Source organism: Melozone crissalis, unplaced genomic scaffold, assembly GCF_028551555.1.
Source record: "Melozone crissalis strain CALT ecotype California unplaced genomic scaffold, PUWL_Pcris_2 ptg000027l_1, whole genome shotgun sequence".
NCBI classification, from domain to species: domain Eukaryota; kingdom Metazoa; phylum Chordata; class Aves; order Passeriformes; family Passerellidae; genus Melozone; species Melozone crissalis.
In genome coordinates this window covers 41,577,585-41,602,899 of record NW_026535805.1, presented here as the reverse complement: position 1 = coordinate 41,602,899, position 25,315 = coordinate 41,577,585, and the positions used below count along the sequence as shown (strand labels likewise).

The window sequence follows — 25,315 nt, the reverse complement described above, 5'->3', positions numbered from 1 at the left end:
GATAAAAAAAATCCCACAAATGACTGCTTTCAAGTGAGCTTATGTTGAAATTTTGTAAAAACTCATTAATGCATTTCTGCTGATTAAGGAATACTTGAGTCATTCTTCTTATTTTTCTGGAAAGCTGAGACTGGGCTGCATTCTACTCTTCCTTCACAAGTGCCTGCCACCTGCAGATGTCTGTGCAGTTTGTGAACACAACCTCAACATTCCCAGCTCTTGTCCACAAGCCAACCTTACCCTATCACAGAGCAGCTGCTGCAGAGTGAGGATTCCACAAGTGGGGGATTTTACTAACCCACAGTGCTTCCCTAAGCACCTAAAGCCACCATTTTATTTACTGTCTTGCCAGTTTTCTAAGCTCAAACTTCTGTCCCTCAAAGCCCAGTGAGCTGTCTGTCTGTCTGTAGTGTCTCCAGGCTGTTGTGTGAGTGAGCAGTATGCTGCTGCCCAAGAGCAGCACAACCTTTGTGTATGCTTGAGGTTTTCCCACTTGCCAGGAGCTCAGGCATTGCATTTTGGTCTGATTCATTCATTCCATTAAAATAAATTTTTCCATGCCAGTCTAACAGCTGAAACATTGAGAGAAATAAAGTAATAATGTAGGAGAATGTTTCTTTTCAACAGCTTCAGACTTCTTGTCAGAACTGGAAAACTCATTTAAACTGACACTTTTGTTAGAAAAATTCTTAAGGAGTTTTGCAGCCTGAGGATTCCGAAGTAGAAGAAAAATACAAAAAAAATCCAGATAAGGTTCAGACTGAGACATTGGAAGTGTGTTAGTCTCATCTAAAGAGTAACTCAAGCATTTCAGATTGCATAAAAATAATAAGTTGTGAAGTTTAAAAACAATGCTGTGGAATGCACTTAATATTTTTATAGTCTGGAAGTTTTTTCCCCCTTTTTTCAATAAGGCTGTCCAGTCTTTTTTATTTTTTTAAGGCACATCCTAAAAACTAGCCAACTTCCAACACTGGGCAAGAGATTGAACTGAAAACCTCTTCAGGTCTCTTCTAGCCTTATCATATCATAGAATGGTTTGAGTCTGAAGAGATCCTTAAAGATCAGCCAGTTTCAACTCCTCTATCATGGGCAGGGACACCTACACTAGACCAGGTTGCTCAAAGCTCATCTATTCTGGCCTTGGACACTTGCAGGGATGCGGTATCCACAGATCTCTGGGCAATATTTTCAAATGTCTTGTCACCCTTAGAATAAATAATTTCTTCTCAATTTCTAAAGTAAATATACCTTCTTTCAATTTAAGGCCATTTCCCCTTGTCCAATCACTACCTGCTCTGTAACAAGTCTCTCTCCAGCTTTTTCATTGGCCCCTTCAGGTACTGGAAGATGTAAGGTTTTCCCAGGGCTTTCTCTTCTTCAGGTTGAATTGCCTCAACTCTCTCCACCTATCTTCACTGTGAAGAGGTGATCTACCTCTCTGTGTGTCTTTGTGGCCCTCCTCTGGATTTGCTTCAAGAAGTCTTAAGAATTCCTTTTATGCTGAGGGCCCCAGAGCTGGATGTAGCATTCCAGGTGGGGTCTCACAAGGGCAGAGTAGAGGGGCAGAATCCCCTCCCTTGACCTGCTTGTCACACTTCTGTGGGTACAGCCCAGGATTCAGTTGGCCTTCTGGGCTGTGGGTGCACATTGACAGCCTGTGCCCAGCTTTTCATCTACCAGCATCCCCAAATCCTTCTCTGCAGGGCTGTTCTTAGTGAGGCCTTCGCCCAGTCTGCACTCACCTCAGGGATTGCCCTTACCAAGGTGTAGCACCTTGCACTTGTTGAACTTCATTAGGTTCTCGTGGTCCCACTTCTCAGACTTCTCCAGGTCCCTCTGGGTGTCATCCCATTCTTCTGTTTTGTCAACTGCACTGCTCAGTTTTGTGCCATCTGCAGACCAGCTGGGGCTGCTGGGTCACATTGGGCTTCTCATCCACTAACAGTCCCAAGTCTTTCTCCTCAGGGCTGCTTTCAAACCATTCTCTGCCCTGCCTGTGCTGGTACTGGGATTGTCGTGCGGGATCACTCGCTTGGCCTTTGCACAGTCCCACTTCCCAAGCTTGCCCAAGCCCCTCTGGATGGCAATCCCTTCCCTCCTGTTGAGGGCACCACACAGCTTGGTGTCATTGGCAAACTTACTGAGGGTGCCTTGATCCTGCTGCCCATGTCACTGACAAAATGTCCATCAGTGCTGGTCCCTGTGCTGACCCTGAGGAAGGCACTCCTCACTAGTTTCCACTGGCACCTCAAGCCCCTAAGCATAGTTCATGAGTGTGACTATCCAGCCAGTTCCATACCCCTCTGTCAAATTCATGTCTCTCCAGTTTAAAGACCAGGGTTTCCTGCAGAACATGTCAAATGCTTTGCACAAGTCCAGGTAGATGATTTGGGTTTGCTCTCCCTCCTCCACCACTGCTGTAATCCCATTTTAGAAGGCCTCCAAATTTGTCAGACACAGTTGGCCCTTAGTGAAGCCACAATAGCCATTGCCTTCTTATTTTCCATGTGCCTTAGTATAGTTTTCAGGAATATGTGCTCCATTATTCTATAAATCTGGTTTCAGTCATTCATTGGCTGCTATATTAAGCTTTTATGAATCATAAACCCCTATTTATCATAAATAGAGACAATCTCTGCTCAAGGGAGAATTTCTGTTGCCAGTTCATATTTGCCATTGCTGCAGTCACCAAAGAGTCTAAGTGTAGAAAAAAGATCTATTGGATGTAAAGATATTCTGTATGAGTCCTGAAAGGTTTTCACCACTTCATTTGAAAATAGCTCATAGCTGCTGACTTTGGGCTCAGGCAGGGAAAGATAGGTGTGCTATGTCAGGATTTTGGAGATAACAGTAGGTTTGTCTTGTTTTGTTATTTGGTTCTTTTTTTTCTTCCCCATAGATGAAGATGTGGGAACAACCTTCTTTTACTATTGTTGGGAAGATTGTATTCCTGTTTGGTTGTTTTCATGCTGATGGTTTTCCTTTAAAGGTGTTTGAAGGTACCCAAACATTTGTATAGATTAGTACTTTAAAACAAAATTATTAATGCGTATCCATATTCTTTTTTTCCATAAAAAAAGGCAGAATATGTATTTAATTACCCAAACCTTGTAATTTGGACTGTGGTTATTGACTTCTGCTGACTTCAGTGTGGGTATTTTTGTGGGTATCAGTCGGTTCTCAAGCACTGGATTGAAGGATGCTGTTGTCTGAATCGGAGAGGCCTGGGTGCCATGTTCAGTCTTTAATCTATTTTTGGCCCTTAGCAAACCATTCAATTTCATCCTTTTTTTGTATTATTTTGCTTTATGTGGCTTGTAACTTTTTCTTTATTTTTCAGTAGGGAAAGGTGGTCCTTGCTGAAATTACTTGCTTTCATGGCAGTGCTGGATTGAGCTTAGATGAGACTTCTGAGATCCAAGAAACACCACACAGCTCGACAGTAATGTTAGAGTGACTGTTGGGTGATTTAAATTTTTTTTGGCATTAAACATCCCTTGGTGAAATATGAAGTAAAGAATGATGTTAACAAGATTGCCATATTTTAATAGACTTTGAAGCACTTTCAGTTTAGAAATATTAAAAGAGTTCTTGGCTGATCTCCAATATCTTAATAATTTGTAGGAAAATCTCTTCCAATGCTGAGAAACAAAGATGCTTTACAGCTGTCTTCTGCCAATGTTAGAGCTCTCCAGCTTCCATTGTGACTTGGTTTCAAGTCTGAACACAGGGTGTTTGACAAAACTTTTTTTTTTAATTGAGTTGCTGTTGATATTGCTTAAATGTATTAATTAGAATAAAATTGTAACTATATATACAAAAAATAAATATATATTAAAATATATTCAATAAATATATATTAAAAATAAATAAATATCCAATTTAAGCCATCAAAAGAAAGTTTGGGTTTTGAATTTAAAAATCATTATAGCTGAATATTTCTCTTCAGTCTACTCACTTTTTAGGGAAGACTTTGCAAATAATTCTCATTATATGCAGGGAAATGTAACCCCAAAATTTCTTTATTGCCCTTCAAGTGGCAATTTTCATGCTGGGTATTGAAGACAAAAGTCATAATCTTGCTCTATACAATAAAAAAAATTAGAAATTTTAGCTCTGAAGAGTTTCCAGGGTTAATTTGTATTCTTGCTTTATTTACACTTCATAGAGCAAGTTGGCATAACCTATCCTAAAAGGCAGAAGCTATGTGAAGTAAAAAAATATTGTCCAAAGAAACACTTGCAGGAATTAAGTCTTTCCATTTAGTTGGGTATTTTGAAGTATAGAAAAAAAGAACCCAAATCAAACAACAGTGAACACAAAACCCAACACCAACTGCAAAACCAAAACAACAACAGAGAAAAACAGCTGCCCAAATTCCACTTTTATAAAAATCTTCACAAAGGGAGACTAGAGACCATCTTTGTTAAAAACTGTAATCAGAACTCAGTTTAAATTTTATTGCCCAGCTGAGTTGAATTTGGATACGCAATCAAAGGGGTGATTGAAAATTGGCCAAGCAAACTTCAGCTCGCTTTCAGCTGGGTAGTTTAGGTATGACTTTTAGCATCAATAAAACTACCAAATAGTCTCTTCTGTAGCTGAATTGGAGGATTTAAGGCATGTAGGAGGTTTCAGTCACCCCTTGGAGTGCGGTGTGTGTGGCTGCCTGGACCCCAGCTGGAGTGCAAATCCTGGGAGAGGCTGAAGCACACCCAGCTGTGTGACTGGTGCATCTGTCAGTGCTGCTGGCTGGCTGGATGCCTGAAAACAGGCACATTGGCCTAGGAATAGGAGTGCAGAATTAGGGAGTGGAGAATGGGAGTGTAGATTAGGCCATGCTGTGCTTGGCTCAGCCCTTTGATCCATTCAGGCAAAACGAGTGAATTGGGTTGTGATTGGTGTTGTGTGCTCATATTCACTGCTCCAGCTTTCAGAGTTCTGGTGCAATCTGTGCCTTGGGATTTCCATCACAATTTTTTAATTTTGCAGTAATGTTTGCAGTAAATCTTTGCCTACCTGTCAGGCACCAGGTGAAGGCAGGTCATGCTTTAAGAGAAAGTAAAACTGTATCCAGTTGTGGCAACAAGCCAGTGCCCTTATTGGAAAGGAACAGGCTCGCAGTGTGTGAGCCAAGCGAGCACAGTGGATGTGGGGACACCAACCAGGTTCAGCCAATAGTCCAAACTGCCAGGTGAGTCTGTAATGGTAAGAGAGGTCCAAGGTAAGGGAAGACAGGCCTGTGAGTTTGGGTCAAAGGAATAAATGGCCAGGATGGACTTGACTGCAGTGTGGCTGTACCAAATTCCAGGTAGGGCACAGAGGTAAGGCTGGCTAAAACGAGGAGAGTGACTCTTCTGAGGCTTTCTCTAGCTTTTTATTGAAGAGCTATCATCAAGACTGGCTGAGATCTCCCAAATAGTACTATCAATAACTGAAATAATACCTGGGAACTGGCCCCAGGCACAGCCAGCCAAATTCCTGGGAGGAGTAAGGCAGCTTGTGTTCTGAACACCTTCATATAGTTCTGCAAAACTCTTGGATACTAAAATAATAAAGAACACAGTTTAAGTGGATAGGCTTCCTGTAGTAATAATTTTGTCTTGAATTCAGAACAACTTAAGTACTTCCCTAAAATTTGGATTTCAGTCAAGGCCAAAGACATAAAAACTGTGCAGGGCTTCCTTCCAACTCCTGCTCTTCAAAAATTTTCCTTTGCATTTTTTTACTGGTATCACTGGAATTATACAGAGTGAATTGTTCCGATTTGACTTGCAGTGGAAGCTGTGTTATTGTTCCCTCCGGCTGAAAGGAGGAGCAGAGTAAATAAAGGCTTTAAAAACATGAAAGATATGAAGAGTTTCTCACCTTGGAGCTGAAAATAGAAATTAATATATTGGCAAGTATTACCGTGACCTGTGATAGAATTTATTGATGTACTGCATCATGACAGTGTCCCATTTGAGTGAAACAGTAGCAGATGTGGTTTTAAGAGAAGCTATTTTATAATGTTCAATATTGGAATGATATTTTTACATTGTTTTGATATACTTCCTGACCTCTTTTCAAAAAACCACTTTCTGCACTGAAAAGCAAATAGTACTTTTCTGCATAGATGTTGCACAAGTCACCTGTATAAAAACTTTCCTGTGAGTTTATAAGGCAGCAGTGGCTTTCATGGTAAATGGGGTGTGATGGAGGATAAAGAAAAGTAGCATAAGTAAGGATTTTTTGGAAATGAAATAATGTTTAATTGTTTAACACAATAGGTTAGCTAAGGAGAAAAGGAAGGAATAAGAAAAAATGTAGTATTTGCGTTTCTGAAGAAAGTCAGTGAGCATAGCCTTGTCACAGTTCTGCTGTGTATTGGCATATAGGCAAATCAACCTACATAAATGCTTTGTAATGTGGTAGTCTGTGGATACAAGTTTGTGTTAAATACTGGTTGCTTTTGTTCCTAGAATAAAATAAAGTGTTGTTATAGCTTCTTCAAGAAGATCAATAATCCAACCTGACCATGTATATTTCATTTCACTGTTTAACGCTGGTAAATGGACCAGTTCTAGAACCTTCTTCTGGTTCAAATATGTTTCCATGTTGTGAGGTATCAAAATTTGATAGTCTGCCTTTTTTATTTTTTGAGGGGCTATATTCAAAAGGTGCTGAGGTAAATAATGCCCTCTTTATCATCCCTTGTCTTTGTTTTGGGAAAATGGTCAAAGGATTCAGGGCTGAAGATGAGTCTGTGATCGATATCAGTGTACTTAGTAAAGACTTATAATGAATAACTGAAATTGTTTGACTTGATCTTAAAGGTCTTTTCCAGCCTAAATGATTGTATGAAACCTGATTTGCCCTACATTCTTCTCATACTGCTTGTGGTTCTGCAATTATTTCACACTCCTAATAATCTTGGTATTCTACAGGATTTCTTCACTTATTCTTTAAGGTCATTTTGTCTTCCTGGGGAAGTTAATATTGCTGTCATGGTGGCAGTTGTAACAGCATCTGACAAAGAAAAATGGATGTGAATATAGGTTTACTTGGTATAGTTTGTGGTGTAATCAGTACCCTGTAGAAGCCACCCCCTCTGTACTCTGTTCTTGTCACAACTCTCATGACAGTAATCTAAACTGGAAAAGCTTTGGCTTCATTCTTGATAAGGCACATGTGAAATAGAAGGGTGTGAAGATGGCTCAAGGCCATATTTTGAGATCCAATTTTGCTTTTATTTATGAGTCAAGTGCCAGTTGTTTGTAAAACAAATTTTAGTTGGCATAATTACTGACAGTTTCTTTCCTTTCTATGCAGTTGTACATTCATATGTGGCCACTAAAGCGGATGGCATGCAGTGGGCTTTGTTCTGTGTTCTTAGTCTGCTGTGTTGAATAAAAGAATTGTGCTTGAAAGTACAATGTTTGCTTTTTTTCTCACATCATGAGTTTTCAGTCCTCTTTTCCTTAGGTTTTTACAAAAATCTACTCGCTGATTAAATAGTAGAGTCAGCTGCTATCTGCTTTTTGTCAATTGATGTTTTATTTCCCCTTCTTCTTGGCTAGCATATTGTTGCACGTTAATTATTCTCTAAATTCTCCCATGATCTTAAGTGCAGTGAAAAAGGTAACAGCTGGGGTAAAGCTTTGATAACAACAGCTCAAGTGCTAATGACTTCCAGGAGAGTAGGTACCTTCACAGTTGGGCAAGCAACAAATAAGAAAAATATTTTAGATTCCAGCTGACTAGCTGACAGATGCTAACTCTTCTGTCTTTTGGTATCTTTTTGTTAAAAGCAGATGCTTGAATAGTTTTGGAAGGTATTAGAGAGCTATAGTATGATGATAGTCTTCTACTGATAATTCTCTACTGAGTGAAGTGCTATCACTCTTTGGTGAGCTGTGTGAAGGCTTTTATAATACCTTACAGTGGCTCAATCTACCTTAAAAACACTCTTGTCCTTTGAATGGCCTTTGGTTGCAATAGCACATAATAACAGTCCTGAGAACATTCAATAGAAAGAATGAGAGTAGACATCCTATGTGCCTCTGAGGAAGAAAAACAATAATGTCTGTACATTTTCATAGTAAATAGTTTTAGCTCTCGAAAAGTTTTGGGTGTTATCTCCAGCATTTTGATCCACTGACTTCAGAATTATTTATTCATCTCCAGTGTTTTACAACAGCCAGGACCTGGGAGCCTCAGCGATTCTCCTCCTGCTGGCCTCTACGAGTGGAATGTAGATCAAAAGAATCAAGTCTTTGTAGACCATAAAAATATTTACAAATGTGGGAAGAAGAGATGACTGGTGCAAGAAGGAGGTGGTGCACTTGGTTCAGGGCTGATTTACTTTTTTTTTCTTTAGGTGATTTACTAAAGTGTTACTTAAGTAGCTGCGCTGGTGTGACTGAAGTATCTACCTCCTTTCAGTTTATTAAACTTTATTAAGTAACCGCCGCTTTTGAATAAAACTGAGTTGTTGGCAAGGGGTTTATGCTGGTTTAAAAATAATTTTTACAAGCATGAGTAAGTGTTCTGCTGCCCCTGGCAAGTGTAGATAAGTGTAGTTTTTTTCCCTTCGTACAGTATGCTGTCTGCATTTTTAACTGTCAGAAGGTGACACTGTTCTTGCTTGAAATTTATTATTTGTTACTGTGTTCTTTACATTTTTGCAGGTGAAATTCTTTCTCGAAGATATTTTAGTGTTAAGGTTCAGGTCAGCCATCATCTATTCTAGGTGCACAAAACAGTGAAAACACAGCATGCCTTTCGCAGATCCCAGTGGTTTTGGAAAATTCCATGGGTTTTCTTAATACTGGCATTACAGACCCTGTCTAGACATCCTCCCTTCATGGATACATATGACACAATTGTGAGAACCAATCGTGGAGATTAGGATGGAAAAACATTATTTTGCATGGTTTCCTTGATAATTGCATGGTTGTTAATGGATGTGTCTTAAACTTTGGAGTGACAAGTTTTGTTGGCCATGGAATACCAGGGATGAAGGAAGAGAGACAGAAAGCAACTGGGTACATGGCAGGCAAAGAGTGAGGAAGATCAACACAGAAAAAAATGTAATTCAGAATGGTAATTCTTTAAAAGAGGTATCAGTGCATTCTTTGCCAAAGAAAATATAGAATACAGAATACAGAATGAGGAGGGGCGTGGGGGAGGTGGGCAGAGCTAGAGAAGAATGAATAGAAAGGGACAGTAGTATTAACTGTGTAAAGGAGGACTAAAATGTGATAGGGAAGGTGGCAGTAGCTAAGGCCAGTGAGAGCCTTAGCTCTCACTTTGTGTGTCAGTAAGACCTGTACAGCTGAGGAGTCTCTTTGGGATCAGGTGTTCACAGCCTGCATGCTTTGCTGACTCCAGCCTTTCCAGCAGCTCCCCAAAATTACTGCTGAAAAATTCTTTTCAGCTGCAGCTCTAGAGATGAGTGAGGGAAATTATTCTCCTTTCTTACCATGCTATCATATTTCCATTTACCCAGCTCAAAATGAAAGGCTTTTGAAATAAAAGGCTTTTGAAATGTTCTCAGGATTGCAGTTTTCCAGACTTTCAACCACCTATTCCCAACCATTATAATTGTTTACAAAGCAAAGCTTTTATTGCTTCCTCCCACGTAAAGGAAGCAGTGATGGGACAAAGATTCATCCCTAGATGACAATGTTTTTGTGATTCCAAAACAAACTTTGTAAAAATTATTTTTAAACCAAAAAGGACATTTTCTTCTCTGCTGTTGTTACTGTGTTGTTTTAAAAATCTTTGCTCAGATGCAACATTAGAACTGAATCTGACAGTTTGTGCTGGTAACCTCATAGATACAGATCATAAAACTTTAATTTTCTACTTTTGTGTATTACAAGACCAGGTTCTTTAATTTTACTTGTTTTCCTATGAAATATTGGATTCCCCTATTCTTTCTTAATGGAACCTTGTTCTCAATTCTTGCATTCTCTTTTGAGTGGAAGAATATGGCTGAGAGAGAACAGGTAAGATTTCTTCCTATGGTTTAAAAAGTCAGATTAAACCTTCAAGGCAGGTGTTATGTTGACAGTGTGGTAGTAGCTAGAGCTTTGAATTTGGTGCTTGCTGCAGGCTGCTGAACAAGGTCCTTGTTAGTAAACAAGCATGCATGCAGCTACTTGTCTTTGTATGGATTAAAAAAATCTATAATCTTTATGTAGCAGGCTGCAGCATCTCCAACCTGACCTACCTATATGTAAAGCAGGTCAGGTAAAATTAGTAACCTACTTGCTGTGGTGAGGTTTTCTTATAGAATCACAGAATGGTTTGGGTTGGAAGGGACCTTAAACACCATATAGTTCCAACCCCCCCTGCCATGGACAGGGACATCTTCTGCTAGGTTCCTCAAAGCCCTGTCCAACTTGGCCTGGAACACTTCCAAGGCATCCACAACTTCTCTGGACAGCAGAGATATGTTGCAATATAGAGAGAAGCAAAGTAAACAGGTTCATCTTTAGGGTGCAGCAGTGAGATTCAGTGAGTATCTGAATCTTTAAAAGTAGTTTGAATATTCTTCATCATCTACAGAGTTGGTAATCTTTGGGCCTTCCCACTGGCAATAGGTCACCTACTGGTGTAACACCTCTTGCTGTGCCTAGTCAGGACTGCTGCTGCTGCTGGCCAGTATTAGGTGCTCATTGTTGTTCCAGCAGAACATTTTGCCATTTGTGTGGATAATATCCATGTGACTGAAGTCATTCAGGCTCAAAATAAAGCTTCAATTCAAAGCCTTAAACATTAAGCTGCAATTGCATGAGGTTCCGCTGGGTTAGATTTGGCTGTCCTAGAACACTGTCAGATGTTTAATGCATAAACTTACTGTTTTTGTAAAAAATCTTTATTAACTGTTAAGGAAAGAAAGAGGAAAGCAAAAAGGAGGGGGGAGCTTTAGTGTTTTGCAGTAAAATATTTTTAAGACAAAAATTTAAGCTAATGGGACTAAGGTTAAGAAAACAAAGGATTTAATGTAGTGAGTCAAGAGTTTCAAGATCTTAATATATAATTGCATTTAGTTTTGCATTTTGTAGTATTTTGTACCCAGAAGAGTACTCATGTCCTTCAGTGAACATAATCCTTTTGTTTTTGCTTCTTGGAATTATGTTCATAGAAGCATAGAACTGACAACCTGGAATACAAGACAAAACTGTGGTTTTATTACATTTGGTGCAAAAATCACAGAAATTATTTGTGAGAATTTTAGCAAAGTTTTATCAGTTTTACATTGAGAAGCATTATAATGCTGTTGCTTTAGGGTGGGTTTTATGTAGATTTTATTTTTGCATTAATGATTAAATTCCTGCATTAATGATTAAATTCCTGCATTACCCACACTGAAACTCCATCAGGGAATATTAATAGTCCATTTAGTGGCAGTGCAATGTGTTTTCTGTACAGGGATGCCTTAGGTGGCCAAAGTCCATAGGTCATAGGTCTAGGCAGCTATTCAAAGATATGGGAATAAAGCTGTTAGAAAGATATGGGAATAAAACTGCTAACCACAAAAGAGTGGGTTTTGCTTGTTTTAAAGCATGTTTGTGTTCACATCTCACAGGACATTCTACTTCTTGATCTTAGTAGCAGGGCCTGGTAGGAGCAGAGAAGCAATAAATCTTCACCCTGAAATAAAATTTGCTCAACTTGGCTTTTAAAAAAATAAATTAATCAATTTGTAATTTAATAAAAATAACAAGAGCAGAATAATAATGTTGAAAGAACAGTAACAGGTCTTGCCCTCTCCACTGATTTTGCTAGGCTTTGACATCTTGCATTTGAAGTGTCACCTATCTCCCTGCACACCTGTTCTTATCTAGATGATATTTTATATGAGGGATTTCAAAGGTCCAGAATAATTTACATTGAAAATAACATCGTTGATACTGATGTAACAGGAAGTGTTGATGCTGCACCTGTTGGCATTGTGATTTCAAAACAAAACAAAACAAAAAGACCCCAAAAAACCCCCAAGACCCAAAAACAACAACAAAAAAAGAAAAGTACAAATTTCTGTACTTGTGTTCATTCTTGATAGCTGGGTTTAATGGAGACATGCATCTTTCTGTAAGTTTTTTCATATCCAGGTGAATAGATGATGCTTTTCCCCTTCAGTCTTTTATTATTTTGCTTCTTCCCCTGTCAATTCAAAGACTGTAATTGAACTGAAAAAATGCTTATTTCTATGCTGCATGTGATATTGAATAAGATTCCAGTGACTTGCCTGGTTCAGAATTCTGAGCCACAGCTTCATCAGATCCAGTCTATTGCTCAATTTTAAAATAAATGTTATATATGAAATATTTTTATATTAATTAATGTGGTTTTTTGATAATTTTTAGTTCAAAAATTCAGAGTAATAGCTGAATTCCAATACTACGCATTCCAGAAATTGCTTTCTTGCTGTCTTTATTAGCTGCTTAGTGACCAAAATTGCATAGTAAACTGTAGAGTTATTAAAAACAACACAAATAGTTTTTAGTTACTGAAGTGCTCACAGGATTTAAAAGGAATAAACTTGAGAAACAATTAGGTGCATTTTAAAATGGAGGGAATTTTTGCCACATCACAGGATGGTTCAGGCATCCTACTCAAGGCTGACTCAGCAGATTTTGCTGATGGGAAAGGAGAAAAAAAGGGACAGAATTGTGTAGCCATGTATGTGAAGTTATTGAAGTTTTGCTTCAATGTGATTTTTCCGCAGAAAACAGTGACTGGAAAGGTGGTATGTACAATCTTTCCCTACCCAGAGCTTCCCAAATTCTTAGGTATGAGAAAGCCTGTATTATTGCAGCATGTTCTGTTTCAGGACTTGTGGCAAAGTGCTTCATTACATTCTAGACTTAAATAGAATAGCTGTTGTAACTGCATTCTTGGCTTCTGTTTAATTACTGTCTAAGCATTGATAGTACGCATGCTTTTTCAAAGAGTTTAGGGAATAAACCCAATACTTCATGAAGTTAAAAGAAATCTGTTTCTGCATTTGAGTAGGCATTAAATCCTGGTGTGACATGCTGGACCAGGGTAATACAGTGCTTGTTCTATAACTTCAGTGCATCCAGAATCCATAACGAACACAGCTGTAGTTTCTGGTCAGTGGAAGACGCTGTGGTCAGCCTTGATGTGACATCCCACAGTTGCTTACCATGGTGTGGACCCAGATCTAGTATGAACTGGATTGTAGGAAGTGGGAAAGGGTTTTCCTGCCTAAGAAAATTATAGTGCCTTCTGTTTGTTGTCTGTGGTTAATGGCAAAACTTCACCCTCTTAGAACAACATGCAAGGAAGGAGTGGAGTAAAAGAGTTTTCTATAAAATGTGTAAGAAACAGAAATATATCATCATGAAAGAATGATATAAAGAAATCAAGAAAAACATGATGATATATGTCTATGCTAAAGGACTTGAGAAGAAATGATATACATAGGCCCAGTTGTGACTAGCATGTTCATACACTGCTAGTTAATTGCAAGCAACATAACTACTTGTGAAAGTGAAAACTGCTGGTGAAAACAGTGAAATCAGCCTCCAAATCAGCATGTTTATGAATTATAATTTATGAATTATATACTACTGTATAGCATTACAGAGAAAATGAGCACTTTCAAAACCATTCAATGGTAATTTAATATTATTTCTTTTCCTTCCTGTCCCACAGGTACTCTGTGTCTGCGTGTTAACGACAATCCTAGGGTGTATATTTGGCCTGAAGCCTAGCTGTTCAAAAGATGGTAAATACTGTGTCTTTTATTTAGTAATGTTACTCAACAATTCCTTTTGTTTTTTTGTGAATTAATTTTCATACTATCAGAATGCCACCCTTCTTGCTGCAGGAGGAGGGTTGCATGCATTGCTTGAAGCAGCATCAGTAAGAGTGGAATAAAAATACGAGAAAATAAACCTCAGGTGTAGTCAATGATTGTGTGTACTCACTTGAGAGGTAAAGTGATCCTGGTACTCAGTGTCTGATCTGGCAGCATCCATGTATCCCAGCTGTCACTGTGGTGAATGGCTGGCTGTTTTCAGTTCACCATTAAAAAAAAACCAAAATGAAACAACAAAACACAACAGCTTCTATTTCATGTTGTCCTGGAACATTTGTTCTTCATCTTTTCCAGTCAATTATGGAGGGAAAAAAAAGGTTATTTGTTTTACTGGTTAGAATTGTAGCCTGAAAACATTCCTGGTGGAATTCCTCTGTCTGTTTTCTGTTCTGAAAAATATGTGGTTTTTTCAATAGTGAAGTTTCTTCAGGTAGAAAGTTACGAAAGATTTTTTTTTTTTTAAGAAGTTAGGCTTCACTTTGGGAGCAACTATGAAGAATAATTTCAAAGCTGAACATAAAAGGATTTTCAACAGAAGTTCAGTTTATACAATTTCTGTTACAGTATATATAGGTTTCTTCTCATTTTATTACAGCTCAGCAATATTGGTTCATTAGTATCTCATTTTCCTAATATCACATACCTCAAGATTCTTCAGAAGATGAGCCAAATGATGGATTTCCCTCACTCCTTTCTGGTGATTGCTCAGGATTAGACAGAGGGACCAAATTCTTAATTTTTGTTAATTGTTCACATCACTAGTTTCTAGTTGGGTGGTGGTGGTGGTTTTTTTTAAAGTTTTTTCGTTTGTTTGTTTTTGTTGTTTTGTTGTTGTTTGGTTGGGTTTTGGGGTTTTTTGTTTGTTTGGATTTGGTTGTTAAATTTTTTTTATGATTATCCCCCTGCTCTCAGCAATACCAATCTAGTGGAAGAATGCTATGTCTTTTTTTTTGATATTGAAATTGAAAAAAAAATAAACCAGTGAGCAGTATACTCATGTTTGTATCTCTTGTGTCTGCTTTGGAGCAGCCATCCTTATCATCTTGAGATCCTACATACTCTGAGGGACTGTACTCACATCTTCCTGTGACACAGGGGTGAGGACAGTCACAACTAGCTTTTATTTCATTGGTTTCTGCCAATACTGAAACACCATGTTCCTGCTAAAAGAGAACAGAACCCTTTGTTCAATATGACGAAAAATTATTTTTGTTCAGTAAGAGGAAATAAGCATTTGGTTGGATCAAGTGTTTCCTTTGGCTGCTACTGTTTTTGCAGCCATCCTGTATGTTGGAATCCCCAGCTGTGTCATTTCACACGCTGGCTGTGTTAGTTTCTTTTGCATGTTGACTGATTTGGGCTCCGCCACTGATATCTAACACTATTTCATATTACAGTGAAAACCTGCAAAGGTCGTTGCTTTGAAAGGACCTTTGGAAGCTGCCGTTGCGATAAAGATTGTGTCAAGCTTGGAAACTGCTGCTTAGATTACCAGGAAACATGTATACAACCAGGTAAGGATGAAAGAAACTAAGGGAGCAATCTCTCCTGCTCTTTGACAGGGGACAGCTCAGCATATGTGAGTACTGCTGTGGTCAGGGCTTATTTCAGATGGTCTGTGAGTGCAAAACAGGGCTACTGAGCAGCAGAGTGTTTCTGATGCCACTCATCTTCCCCTTTTTGTGCTGTGTTGCATTCCTGGATGAAGTTGCAGTGATGATGGTGGTACTGGGGACTCCTGTGGAAACATCAGGACTCTGGTACAGCTGCTGTTTCACAAAAGCAAAGCTTGTATTTCACCCAGCTGGACTACTTAGGAGCTGACAAAGCCAGTAGGCTGGCTTTCCCATAGCTCTCCTGTGAGAAGAGAGGCTGCCACAGACTGTGCTGCTGCCCTCCCCCTTGGAAGGAGGAGGAACAATGGCAACTCGAGGTCTTAGCCAGCTTTTTGTTTGCTGGTGGTGAGACAACAGTAACCCGCATTGTCCCTGGCATCAAGGATAACTCCTACGTTCTTGGGCAAGCCTGGAATAGAAGTGCATTCTGCATATTGCATTTGTCTGTCATCGCCTGAGTGAAAAAGGGGAAGGACAGAGCAGCTCTGTGAAAGCTGCCATCTCTCCCTACCCAGCTGCTCAGGCCCTCAGCCTTGCTACTCCCCTGCCTGAATGTGAAGCAAGGGTCATGAGCATGAATCAAGGCAGGATGACAAAACAGATTGCACTGGTGAAGGATTGCGAAATGAGAAGCAGCTGCCATGATTTGCCAGAAGGCAAAGGTCAAATAGACAAACGTGTGAAAAATACCTAAGAGAAATTTTACAGGGAAAGATGTTAGTGTGGGTAGAACAATAAGTACAGCACTTGACTATTTTTTCTACTTTGGTTTTGCCTTTATGCTTCAAAAGCAGCATTCCTTTCAGACAACTTTTTTTCTTCTTACTCGTCTTTATATGCATTTGATTAATTTCTGGGTGAGACCACACCGATACATTTAAAATTCCAATGTGGACATTGAAAACCAAATGATTAAACTGAGCTCAGATCCCTGCTTCAATTGACTGCTACTGGAAGTGAAGTTACACATATATAGTTGATATATCCAGGTATATAATCACACAGGTTTTACTCTGTTTTCTTACATCACTCCTCCTGAGTATAAAGGTTCTTTAAAAACAAACTGGAGAGTCTGTCTTAGCACTAGGAATATGAATTAATTAGTTGGTGCTGGTTTTGGGGGTTTTTTAAAATTAGGCCTAACATCAGTGGAGAATCAAATTCTAATTTCCCAATTGTATCATGTAACTAGAACCATAATAGATTCTTTTCTCTCTCATGGAAGTAGAGATTTATTCGATATTAGTGGATTTACTGAAAGTGAGATTAACCTGACAATGCTTTTAGGGATTTCTAATTGCTAGCCATGTATGAAAATCATTGAGTGTCTTCTGCTCAAACATTTAGATTTGGCTTCCATGTCTCTGTTAAGATCTTCACTTAAGTATTCACTCAGCTGGTAAATTCAATGGCTTTTGTCCTCACTGAATGTAAAGGATTTATTTGTGTTTATGGCTAACAAATCATAGAAGCACAGAATATGCTGAGTTGGAAGGGACCCATCAGGATCACGAAGTCCAACTCTTGACCCTGCATAGGACAGGCCAAGAGTCACACCATGTGCCTGACAGCTTTCCAAATGCTTTTTGAACTCTGTGAGGCTTGGCACTGTCACCACTTCCCTGAGGAGCTTTTTCCAGTGCCCAGCCTTCTGGATGAAAAATCTTTTCCTGATACTTAACCTAAATCTCACCTGACTCAACTTCATGCTCTTTCCTTGAGTCCTCTCACTGGTCACGAGAATGAAGAGCTTCATACCTGCTCCTCTGCTTCCTCTCCTGTGAATGTTGAAGACTATAATGGAGCTTTTTCTCAGTCTCCTCTTCTCCAGGCTGAACAAAGTGATCTCTTCTGCTCCTCGTAAGGTTTCCCCTCCAGACCCTTCACCATCCTCATGGCCCTCCTTTGGGCACTTTCTCATAGTTTAGCACTCACATTGTGGCACCCAAAACTGCCCCCAGCACTGGAGGTGAGGCTGCCACAGCCCAGAGCAGAGCAGGACAATCCCCTCCCTTGCTTGGCTGGCCATGCTGTGCCTGATGCCCCTCAGGGCACGCTTGGCCCTCCTGGCTGCCAGGGCACTGCTGATTCATGTTCAAGCAGGACATCCAGGTCTTCAGATGATACAATATGCCATTCAGAGAAATCAATATTGTTCTCTAATAAAAGCAGCAGAGGAGCTGAAGTCAGTAGGTCTTCCTGTGAGCTTATGTATAGAATCTTAAATAGTAGCAGTGATACCTGTTACTAAGAGGTACTGAAAGAGGCTGGAGTGCCTGATGATGACTGGTAAAATCCACTGTGACTTCAAGTGCAAGTCAGAATAAATTAATGCTGCTCAGTGTTTTCTGGGCATTCCAAATTCAGGCTAATTTTTTTTATCTGGTGGAGTTTTGGGGCTTTTTTTTTTTATAGTGTGAGCTTAGCAAATTAAACCCACATAAATTGTATTTTAGAAGATCTGTAAAATGAAATCTTTCTGATATGTGGTATTTATACCCATATGCTGCATAGTTATATTCAGATGATTGTGCTCTTGGATATTTACTCATGGGTGTTCCTACTTCCTGAAGTGCTAAAGTTTGCGATACTATGCGTGTATGAGATAACTCATTATCTCTATTACACCTGAGGACTGTTTCTCAGTGAGTAGATTTGAGACTGAACTTAACACTTGCTTTATTAGTTCTGGACTTAAAGCAGTATTAATCATTGTCCTTCTGTCCTTCTCTCTCACCTTTTTTTTAGCCCACATATGGACCTGCAATAAATTCAGGTGTGGTGAAAAGAGGCGACTAGAATATCGTTGTTCCTGTTCAGATGATTGTGTGGAAAACAACGATTGCTGTGTTAATTATCAAGCTGTTTGTAAAGGTAAGTATCACCAACAAATTACTACCCTCTTTCATATGTACCTATATTTGTATAAATGGAGCAAGAACATAATATGACTTTAAAAGCATCTGGTAACATGAAAAAACCTTGCATCTATCAGTAATAATGTACTGTCTTAAAAAATATATTGCATTCATTTGTTTTAAGGAGAGGCAAGCTGGGTTGAAGAAGAGTGTGAGAATATTACTGAACCTCAGTGTCCAAAAGGGTGAGGAAATTTTATATTTGCATACCTCTACTCTTTGCTTGCATTTCATTTTTGAGATTGTGTTCCGTTCCCTCCTGTGCCTTCCTGGGACCTGCTTGCCTTTTACACACACAGTGAAAGCAGCTGCCAGACAGAGATGAACATCTCTTCAGCCAGCATTTGGTGGTGCTTACTAACCCATCGGGTTGCTCTATCTCTGCACTTGATTGACTTGCAAGATATGCCTATTCCTCAATCCTGGTGTTTCTCACAGATATATGTACCCTGGGCAACTCTGCCTGGTTGCCAGTCATATTATTGACCTACATGTACTACAATACCCATCATTCCAAATATTTTGGGACCCATCCAGCAATCTTAGACTCCTGTCTCCCTCGTCTCTTTAAAATACCTTTCCAATACCTTGCATTTTCCAGCCTCAGGACTGCAAATTGTGGGGTAGATCTGTGTTCCAGCTCCACCAGGAGTGGGACAACTCTATTTGCAAGCTGTCTGAATTACTTTCTTTAAAAGGTGCAAAGTGCCATGGGATCCTTGTATTCTCTGGCTCAGCTCCACATTGGGCCTGCTCCTGCAAGTTATGTATGCAGTGTGTGAGGAATGACTCATGTGGTTTATGGCATCAGCACTCAGGCTTGAATAGTGCAGCAAAGCTCCCAGCCAGGAAAAAAAGGCTTGTATTACTTGAACTGTTTTTGCTGTGGGATCTTCTAACTAAGTTTGTAGTTAAAGTTGACTATAAACTATGATTGTATATATAAGCTGTCAATAAAAGGGATTTCAATTCTAGATTGATTTATGTTCCAGTAGTAAATACTTACTAGACCTGTTATGGGACAACTATATTCTCGTCTGAGTAGTATCAAAAAACACACACCTTTTTATTTTGATTTCGAAATTATAGTGTAATGAGATATTTCTAGTAAAGTAAAACCATTTTCTTTTGTTGGTATGTCAGTACAGTTTTTACTTAAGATATTTAAATCATGCTATTTTTATTCATTTGCCTTATAATACTGTCAACCAAAATACAAAATATTCCCATGTGGAACATTTCATACCAATTGAGTACCCTTCACTCTGATTCAGAGCACTAACAGTTGCTGACATGTCAGAGCCTTCATCAGGACAGAAACTGGAGCTTCTGTCCAGTTTGTAGTCCAAGTCCCCAGTAATCCCCTATGTAGGAAGAGACGGTTCTTGAAGTTTTTGTCGTTGAATTTTGTACTGAGTTCAGGAGCCATTTGGGACTTCTTGCTGAGAACTGAGTCTAGAGTGATGATTTCTCTAACAGGGTTAGGAAGCGTTGCCCCCAAGCGGTTGGTAAACAAAGAAGAGTCTTCTGCAGATCCACAGTCAAAGCTACTGACGCAAATGCTGTAGGGCAACTCCTGTTGGTTAACTTGTTTTTAGGGTTTTTTGTTTGTTTTTTTCTGTTCAGCTCATTAAAGGGATACATAGTTACTCCTCTAAAATTGTTTTAATCCTGGTAAACCCCAAAATGTTGCAATAAAACCCAACCCAGGAGAGGGTGATGTGTGGTCAAAGTTGAATCAAACAGTGTTGACTGAAGGTTCATCTTGGACTATTAACACACAAGCCTCTCCCAAAAGTAACAACTCTGTAAACAATCCACTTCTTCCTATGCTGTGTGGTAGGCAGTAGTGCAGGTGAATTTAGTTGCAGTGCTCACTTTGAGACTTCAGGATATCAATTCTGATTCTGTGCATATTAATACAGCATATTTTGTGGGTTCAGATTGCTGGTTTTATTCTGTTTTAGTTTTAGCTGGGTTTTAGCTGTCCCTGTGGTGCAGAATAGACAAAAGATGACGCAGCATTCAATAAGGTGCTTAATCTGAGAAATCCCACTGATTTCAGTGAGATCAACTGCTCACTGATTTCACTGATCAACAACTTAAAATTAAGTACACAACTAAGTCTTTCCAAAACTGGTTTCTATATTGTTTAATAGGATCATAAAGTTAATAGGCTGTAAGACCTCAGGAGTGATCTAGTCATTCCCACCATTCTGGGAGTGAAATAATACTCAGACAATTCAAACCTACTTAAGCAGTTTATCCTAGTACTTACATAGATGGCTTTACTGATGACTTTTTGCTGGTTTTTTGTCCTCATGTCTTTTTCTGTACTTCAGGCCTGTTATTATTTGCCCTATCTTCATTGAGCTGTAATAGCATCTGATTACTTTCCTCTTTGCTGATCTCTCTTTATATCTGGGGATTGCTCCTATGCCTCCTGCTGAGGCTTTCTGTACATTTAGTGGAAAAGAAAGCTTTTCCTCCTGTGCTTTATGGCTGTATATAGGCAGTATGAATGTGTGTGGGATGAGAAGTCTTCTGTGTATTACATTAAGCTTTTCAAGGGAACTTTCTTTTCCTTCCTATTTTGTTTTCTTTCTGTTTCTTTTAATTATGGTCTAACCTGCCTGCAGTGAGGGAGGTCAACTTGGCAATGTGTTTCATGGTTCTGGCCTCTTGATCATCCAGACTGGTAACCTAGTAGACCACAGGAAGCCTGCATAATGTTTCCATAGAAGCCAGTTTATAGGAGGGGATAATTGCTACTGCATTTCTTTCAGTTTGGAGTCAGAATGTGTGGGATACCTATTTATCCAAGAGCTGTGAAACATGCTTGTCTTACTGTTTGGACACAGCCAGCATGAATCACCAACAGGACCAAAACTTGAGCCTCCCAGGCTTGCTCGCTCATGACAGCCCATTCATTAAGTAGCAAGTGCAGTCTTGGCCACTGACAGGAAAAATGCGTGGAAGTGGCTGATATACCTCAGAATGGAGCTTGGGTCAGTTTCTGTGGGGATTTTACTGGAGCTGTTCCAAAGAGACAGTGGTTTAACATGGTCTGTCGTGCTTTGCTTCCCTGAGCACTAGGGCAGAGTTTTGGCATGTGTAGAGTGTACAAGAAGTGAAATGGGCAATTGCTGTCATTGTGGCAATGGCCTATTTTGCCAAGTTTAATTTTACATGTGAGACGGGGTCAGTAGCTAGATTTGCAGACAACCAAAACATGTATTTAACAGTTGGTTTACTTGTAAATGCCAAACCAGAAACAGTTGCGTAAAGTCCCTTTCTAAGTGCTTGTTTTAAGTTTGGTGGGGTTTCTGGGTTTGGTTTTTTTTGTTTTTTTTTTTTAAAGTTAGACTTGTTGGTAAGTAATATTGAACAGACTTTGCCCCAAAGTTTGCATTTTATTGCACAGAACTTTGCACTGAAGATTTTTAGACCTCTGCACTGAAGTGAATCAATTTATTGAGAAGGGATATGGAGAAGGTATTTGCAAAACTTGTGGAGATCAGAATTTGTGGTGCAAAAAATACTTGTAATATGGGCAAAGGTAGTGCATACAGTTTCCTTACTCTTTTCTGCCATATGGCTTTAGTTTTGACCTGAAAATTATTAATTTCTTGTTCCCACCTGTGCCAAATAAATTAAAAAACAGGCTACAAACATACATCTTAGAAATCTTATCATTCTGAACTAAGTATAAATCCTTTTGGCTGAAATGTTGTCCAAATTGGTGATGAAAATTTTCTTAGGATTGACATGTTTTGGTTGCCTGACTATCCCTTAGTTTAATATAGTTACATTTGTTTGACTGACACACAGCTTATAAATGTTTCATTTGTAAATGGCTCTTCAGATTTTTTTTGTGACGTACATCACTAAAGAAATTGTCAACACTTTATAAATAATATTTGTCTTCTATCCTCACTGTTTTATTTTTGGAAACTAGAGTATAACAAAATTTTTAAAAAAGTAAATTAAAAAAGGGAAAATGAGCTGGAAATAAACCAATATTTTAATATTATAATATTATAAATAGTAAATTGTTTTATGAAATTCCATATTTTCAATAGTTATTGCTGCACAGCAGTGATTTTTTTTCAGTCTCACATGCCCTCATGTCTATAGGTCAAACACAGGGTATGTTTTCTTCAAGGAAGAAGTTACTGAACTAACAGAAGTTACTATTCCTGTCTGTGATGCAATGTTTTAAGTACTTACAGTTGGAGAGAAATTGTTTGAACAGGGCTGACTCTGGGAGCAAGTCAAGACTGGAAAACATAGGTCCTGTGGAGACTGGAAGGGGAGATTTTGTTTTTGTTGATTCTAGTGAAATTAGTATCTGAATTTATCTGTAAAGTTCCTGGCAGAATTGCTGTTACAGTGTTTCCAGTCTCAGGGCCGCATTTTTGAGTTTGGAGATTGGTAGGACTTTTGGAGCAGTAAGCAAGTTCTTTTTGGTTGGATAATCTTTGTAAGATGAGAGGAAAAGTATATGTTTTAGTTGCTGATTTAACATACCCTGTACATTACACTTGCTTACAGTTCTGTGCACTGTATATATATATCTATATATCTATATATCTATATATATATACACACACATATATATACATACACATATATATAAAAAATACTTTTTTTTCATCTAGGCTACAGCTTGGTCAGGAGGAAAGTGAACAAAGGAAAGTTTGGCTTTGCATTGCCTTATTTCTTTCCCTGCTCTTAGGTCAGGGTGGGAGAACAGGGTTTGAGGGGCGGAGTGTTGCTTCAGTGGGACTGGTTTCAAGATAAGGAGTACCAAACCCACCAGATGGATCACCTGAGCATCCTGGCTGGTTCACCTTAAAGGTGTGCTTGAAATCAGGCCTTGCCATGCCTTTTCTGTGCATGCCCTGATGCAAACCTCAGCCCCTTTGGGCACGGATTGCTCTGCCAACCTTTTAGCAGAGGGACCAGAGCAGTTGGCTCACCACTGTGCCAGCAAAACTTCTGCTGAGGAGGACTTCCTTGGCCTGGCTTATAGCCCCATAATGAACATTTCCACTGTCTGGGGAAACTTTCTTGAAGTTGGTGATAGGAAACTGTTTCTCAGTGTCTGTCTTTTAATATTCAATTTCTGTTTGTTCAGATTTACCAAGTCTCCAGTGTTACTATTTTCATTGGATGGCTTCAGAGCGGAATATTTGCAGACTTGGGGTGGACTTCTACCTGTTATTAGCAAATTACGTGAGTAGTTTCTTTGTCTAAGAACTATTATGATGTCTTACCTGAAAAAAACCACAAATGCAGCTTTCCTCACTCTTTAAAATCCTCATTCTTCTGCCATGAATATGGAAGTTGTTGCTCTAAAGAACACCCATGCACAAAGAGCTTCAAGTGTTGGAAAGTGGAAGGGCAAGAGAGAGCTTGAGGAAAGGACCCTTTTGATTTTCAGTGAAATCTTACAAGTTATAGCCCCTTTTATATTTAGGAGGTGGGGTTTTTTTGCTGTGAGGTTATTTTATTCAAAATAGAAGTAGATCCTTTTTACTCTATAGTGCATATCATCTCATATTTAGGTGGAATGGCCTTGGGAAATGAAAAGCATTTGATTATATTTGGAGAAAGAGGAGATGATATAGAAGGGCTGGTAGAAATGTAATGAATCCAAGAAAACCTTAATTTAACAAACATTTCCAGAAGAAATATTCCCCAACTTTTTTAGTGTCTTACTTGATTTGGTGGTGTCTAAATAATTTTAGTTACTTTTCCTGTTTCTGTTTTGGCTGTGGTCTGTAGAGAACTGATGGTATTTCTTGTCTGAAAAATATGCCAATCTTCTTGACATTCAGAAATTACTACCTGGGGTGCCTGGTTTCAGTTTGACTAAAAATAAATCAATAAAAATACTTGCTTTTTTACACAGTGGTTGTTACAACTTGAAGCATTCCAGAGGATAACAATTTGCAGATGTATCTGAGGTTTTGGGTTCTTTTTAGTTTTTTCCCGTGCTAGAATAAAATGAGACATTTGCAAAGTTTTCATTAGATGGAGTTATAAAAAATATAACTGCAGTTATAAAAAATATAAACTGGAGAAAATTTCTGGGACATTTCTAGGAGAGGCTGGCTAGTACAAATTATTCAAGCTCTGCCTGAGATACAAGATAGAAGTGTCACAAAGCATCTGTAGGACTTCCAGTCTGTGGTATTCACTTACACATGTAAAGTTTTTTCATTCTTTGGTCTGGATAGACTACAGTGGAACTTCTCTCATTGACTTCTGTAATTAACTTGCACTTCTCTTTGCACTGAGCCCATGACAAATCCTGACCACTAAGAACTACAAATATATTTGTATCTTCATCAAAGTAATTTCACTTCTCCACAGCTACAAGGTTTTTGATTGTCAAAACATGTATTTTTAAAAGATTCTAATATCAGATTGTCTAATAATACATGTTTTATATCCAACAAAATACTTGCCCCAATCTGGGGGCAAGTATTAATTCTGCATTATGCTTATGATTCTAAAATACTCTGGATAAGTTTTTGATAAAATGCTGAAAGGGCTTTGCTATACAATGTGCTATGGAATCTTCAGTTTTCTTGCTTTTTCCCTCATAGTAAAAAATTGGTGAAATGCTCAGATAAAGCAAATTTTCTTTAGTAAGAGAAAAATATTCTCATTAATGAAACTTGGTGTCACTGAGGTGTACATCCACTCTGAGGGCCTGTGGCTTCAAATCTCTTATGTGCTTTATGTTCCATGTGTCCAAAAATGGTGGAAGCAGTCATATTGTAAAAATAAACTTCTCTATGAATGAGTAAATACTCCTGCAGGACTTCACTGTTCAGAAAAGAGTAATGAAATCTATTCCTCTGCGTAGGCAGGTAACAATAGTGAATAAATTGCTTGACTATTGCTGAAAAATTGTATTAAATAAT

General features: G+C 38.8%; 1 protein-coding gene across 1 annotated transcript in view; it reads left to right on the top strand.

Annotated features, from left to right (window-relative positions):
- ENPP1 (ectonucleotide pyrophosphatase/phosphodiesterase 1) overlaps positions 1-25,315 on the top strand; it is a 52,768-nt gene that overhangs the window by 1,987 nt on the left and 25,466 nt on the right. Inside the window, exons 2-6 of the mRNA XM_054279464.1 lie at positions 13,678-13,750; positions 15,241-15,357; positions 18,208-18,333; positions 18,502-18,562; positions 23,518-23,615. Coding sequence (XP_054135439.1) covers positions 13,678-13,750; positions 15,241-15,357; positions 18,208-18,333; positions 18,502-18,562; positions 23,518-23,615 — 475 coding nt within the window. The remainder of the gene's footprint in view (positions 1-13,677; positions 13,751-15,240; positions 15,358-18,207; positions 18,334-18,501; positions 18,563-23,517; positions 23,616-25,315) is intronic.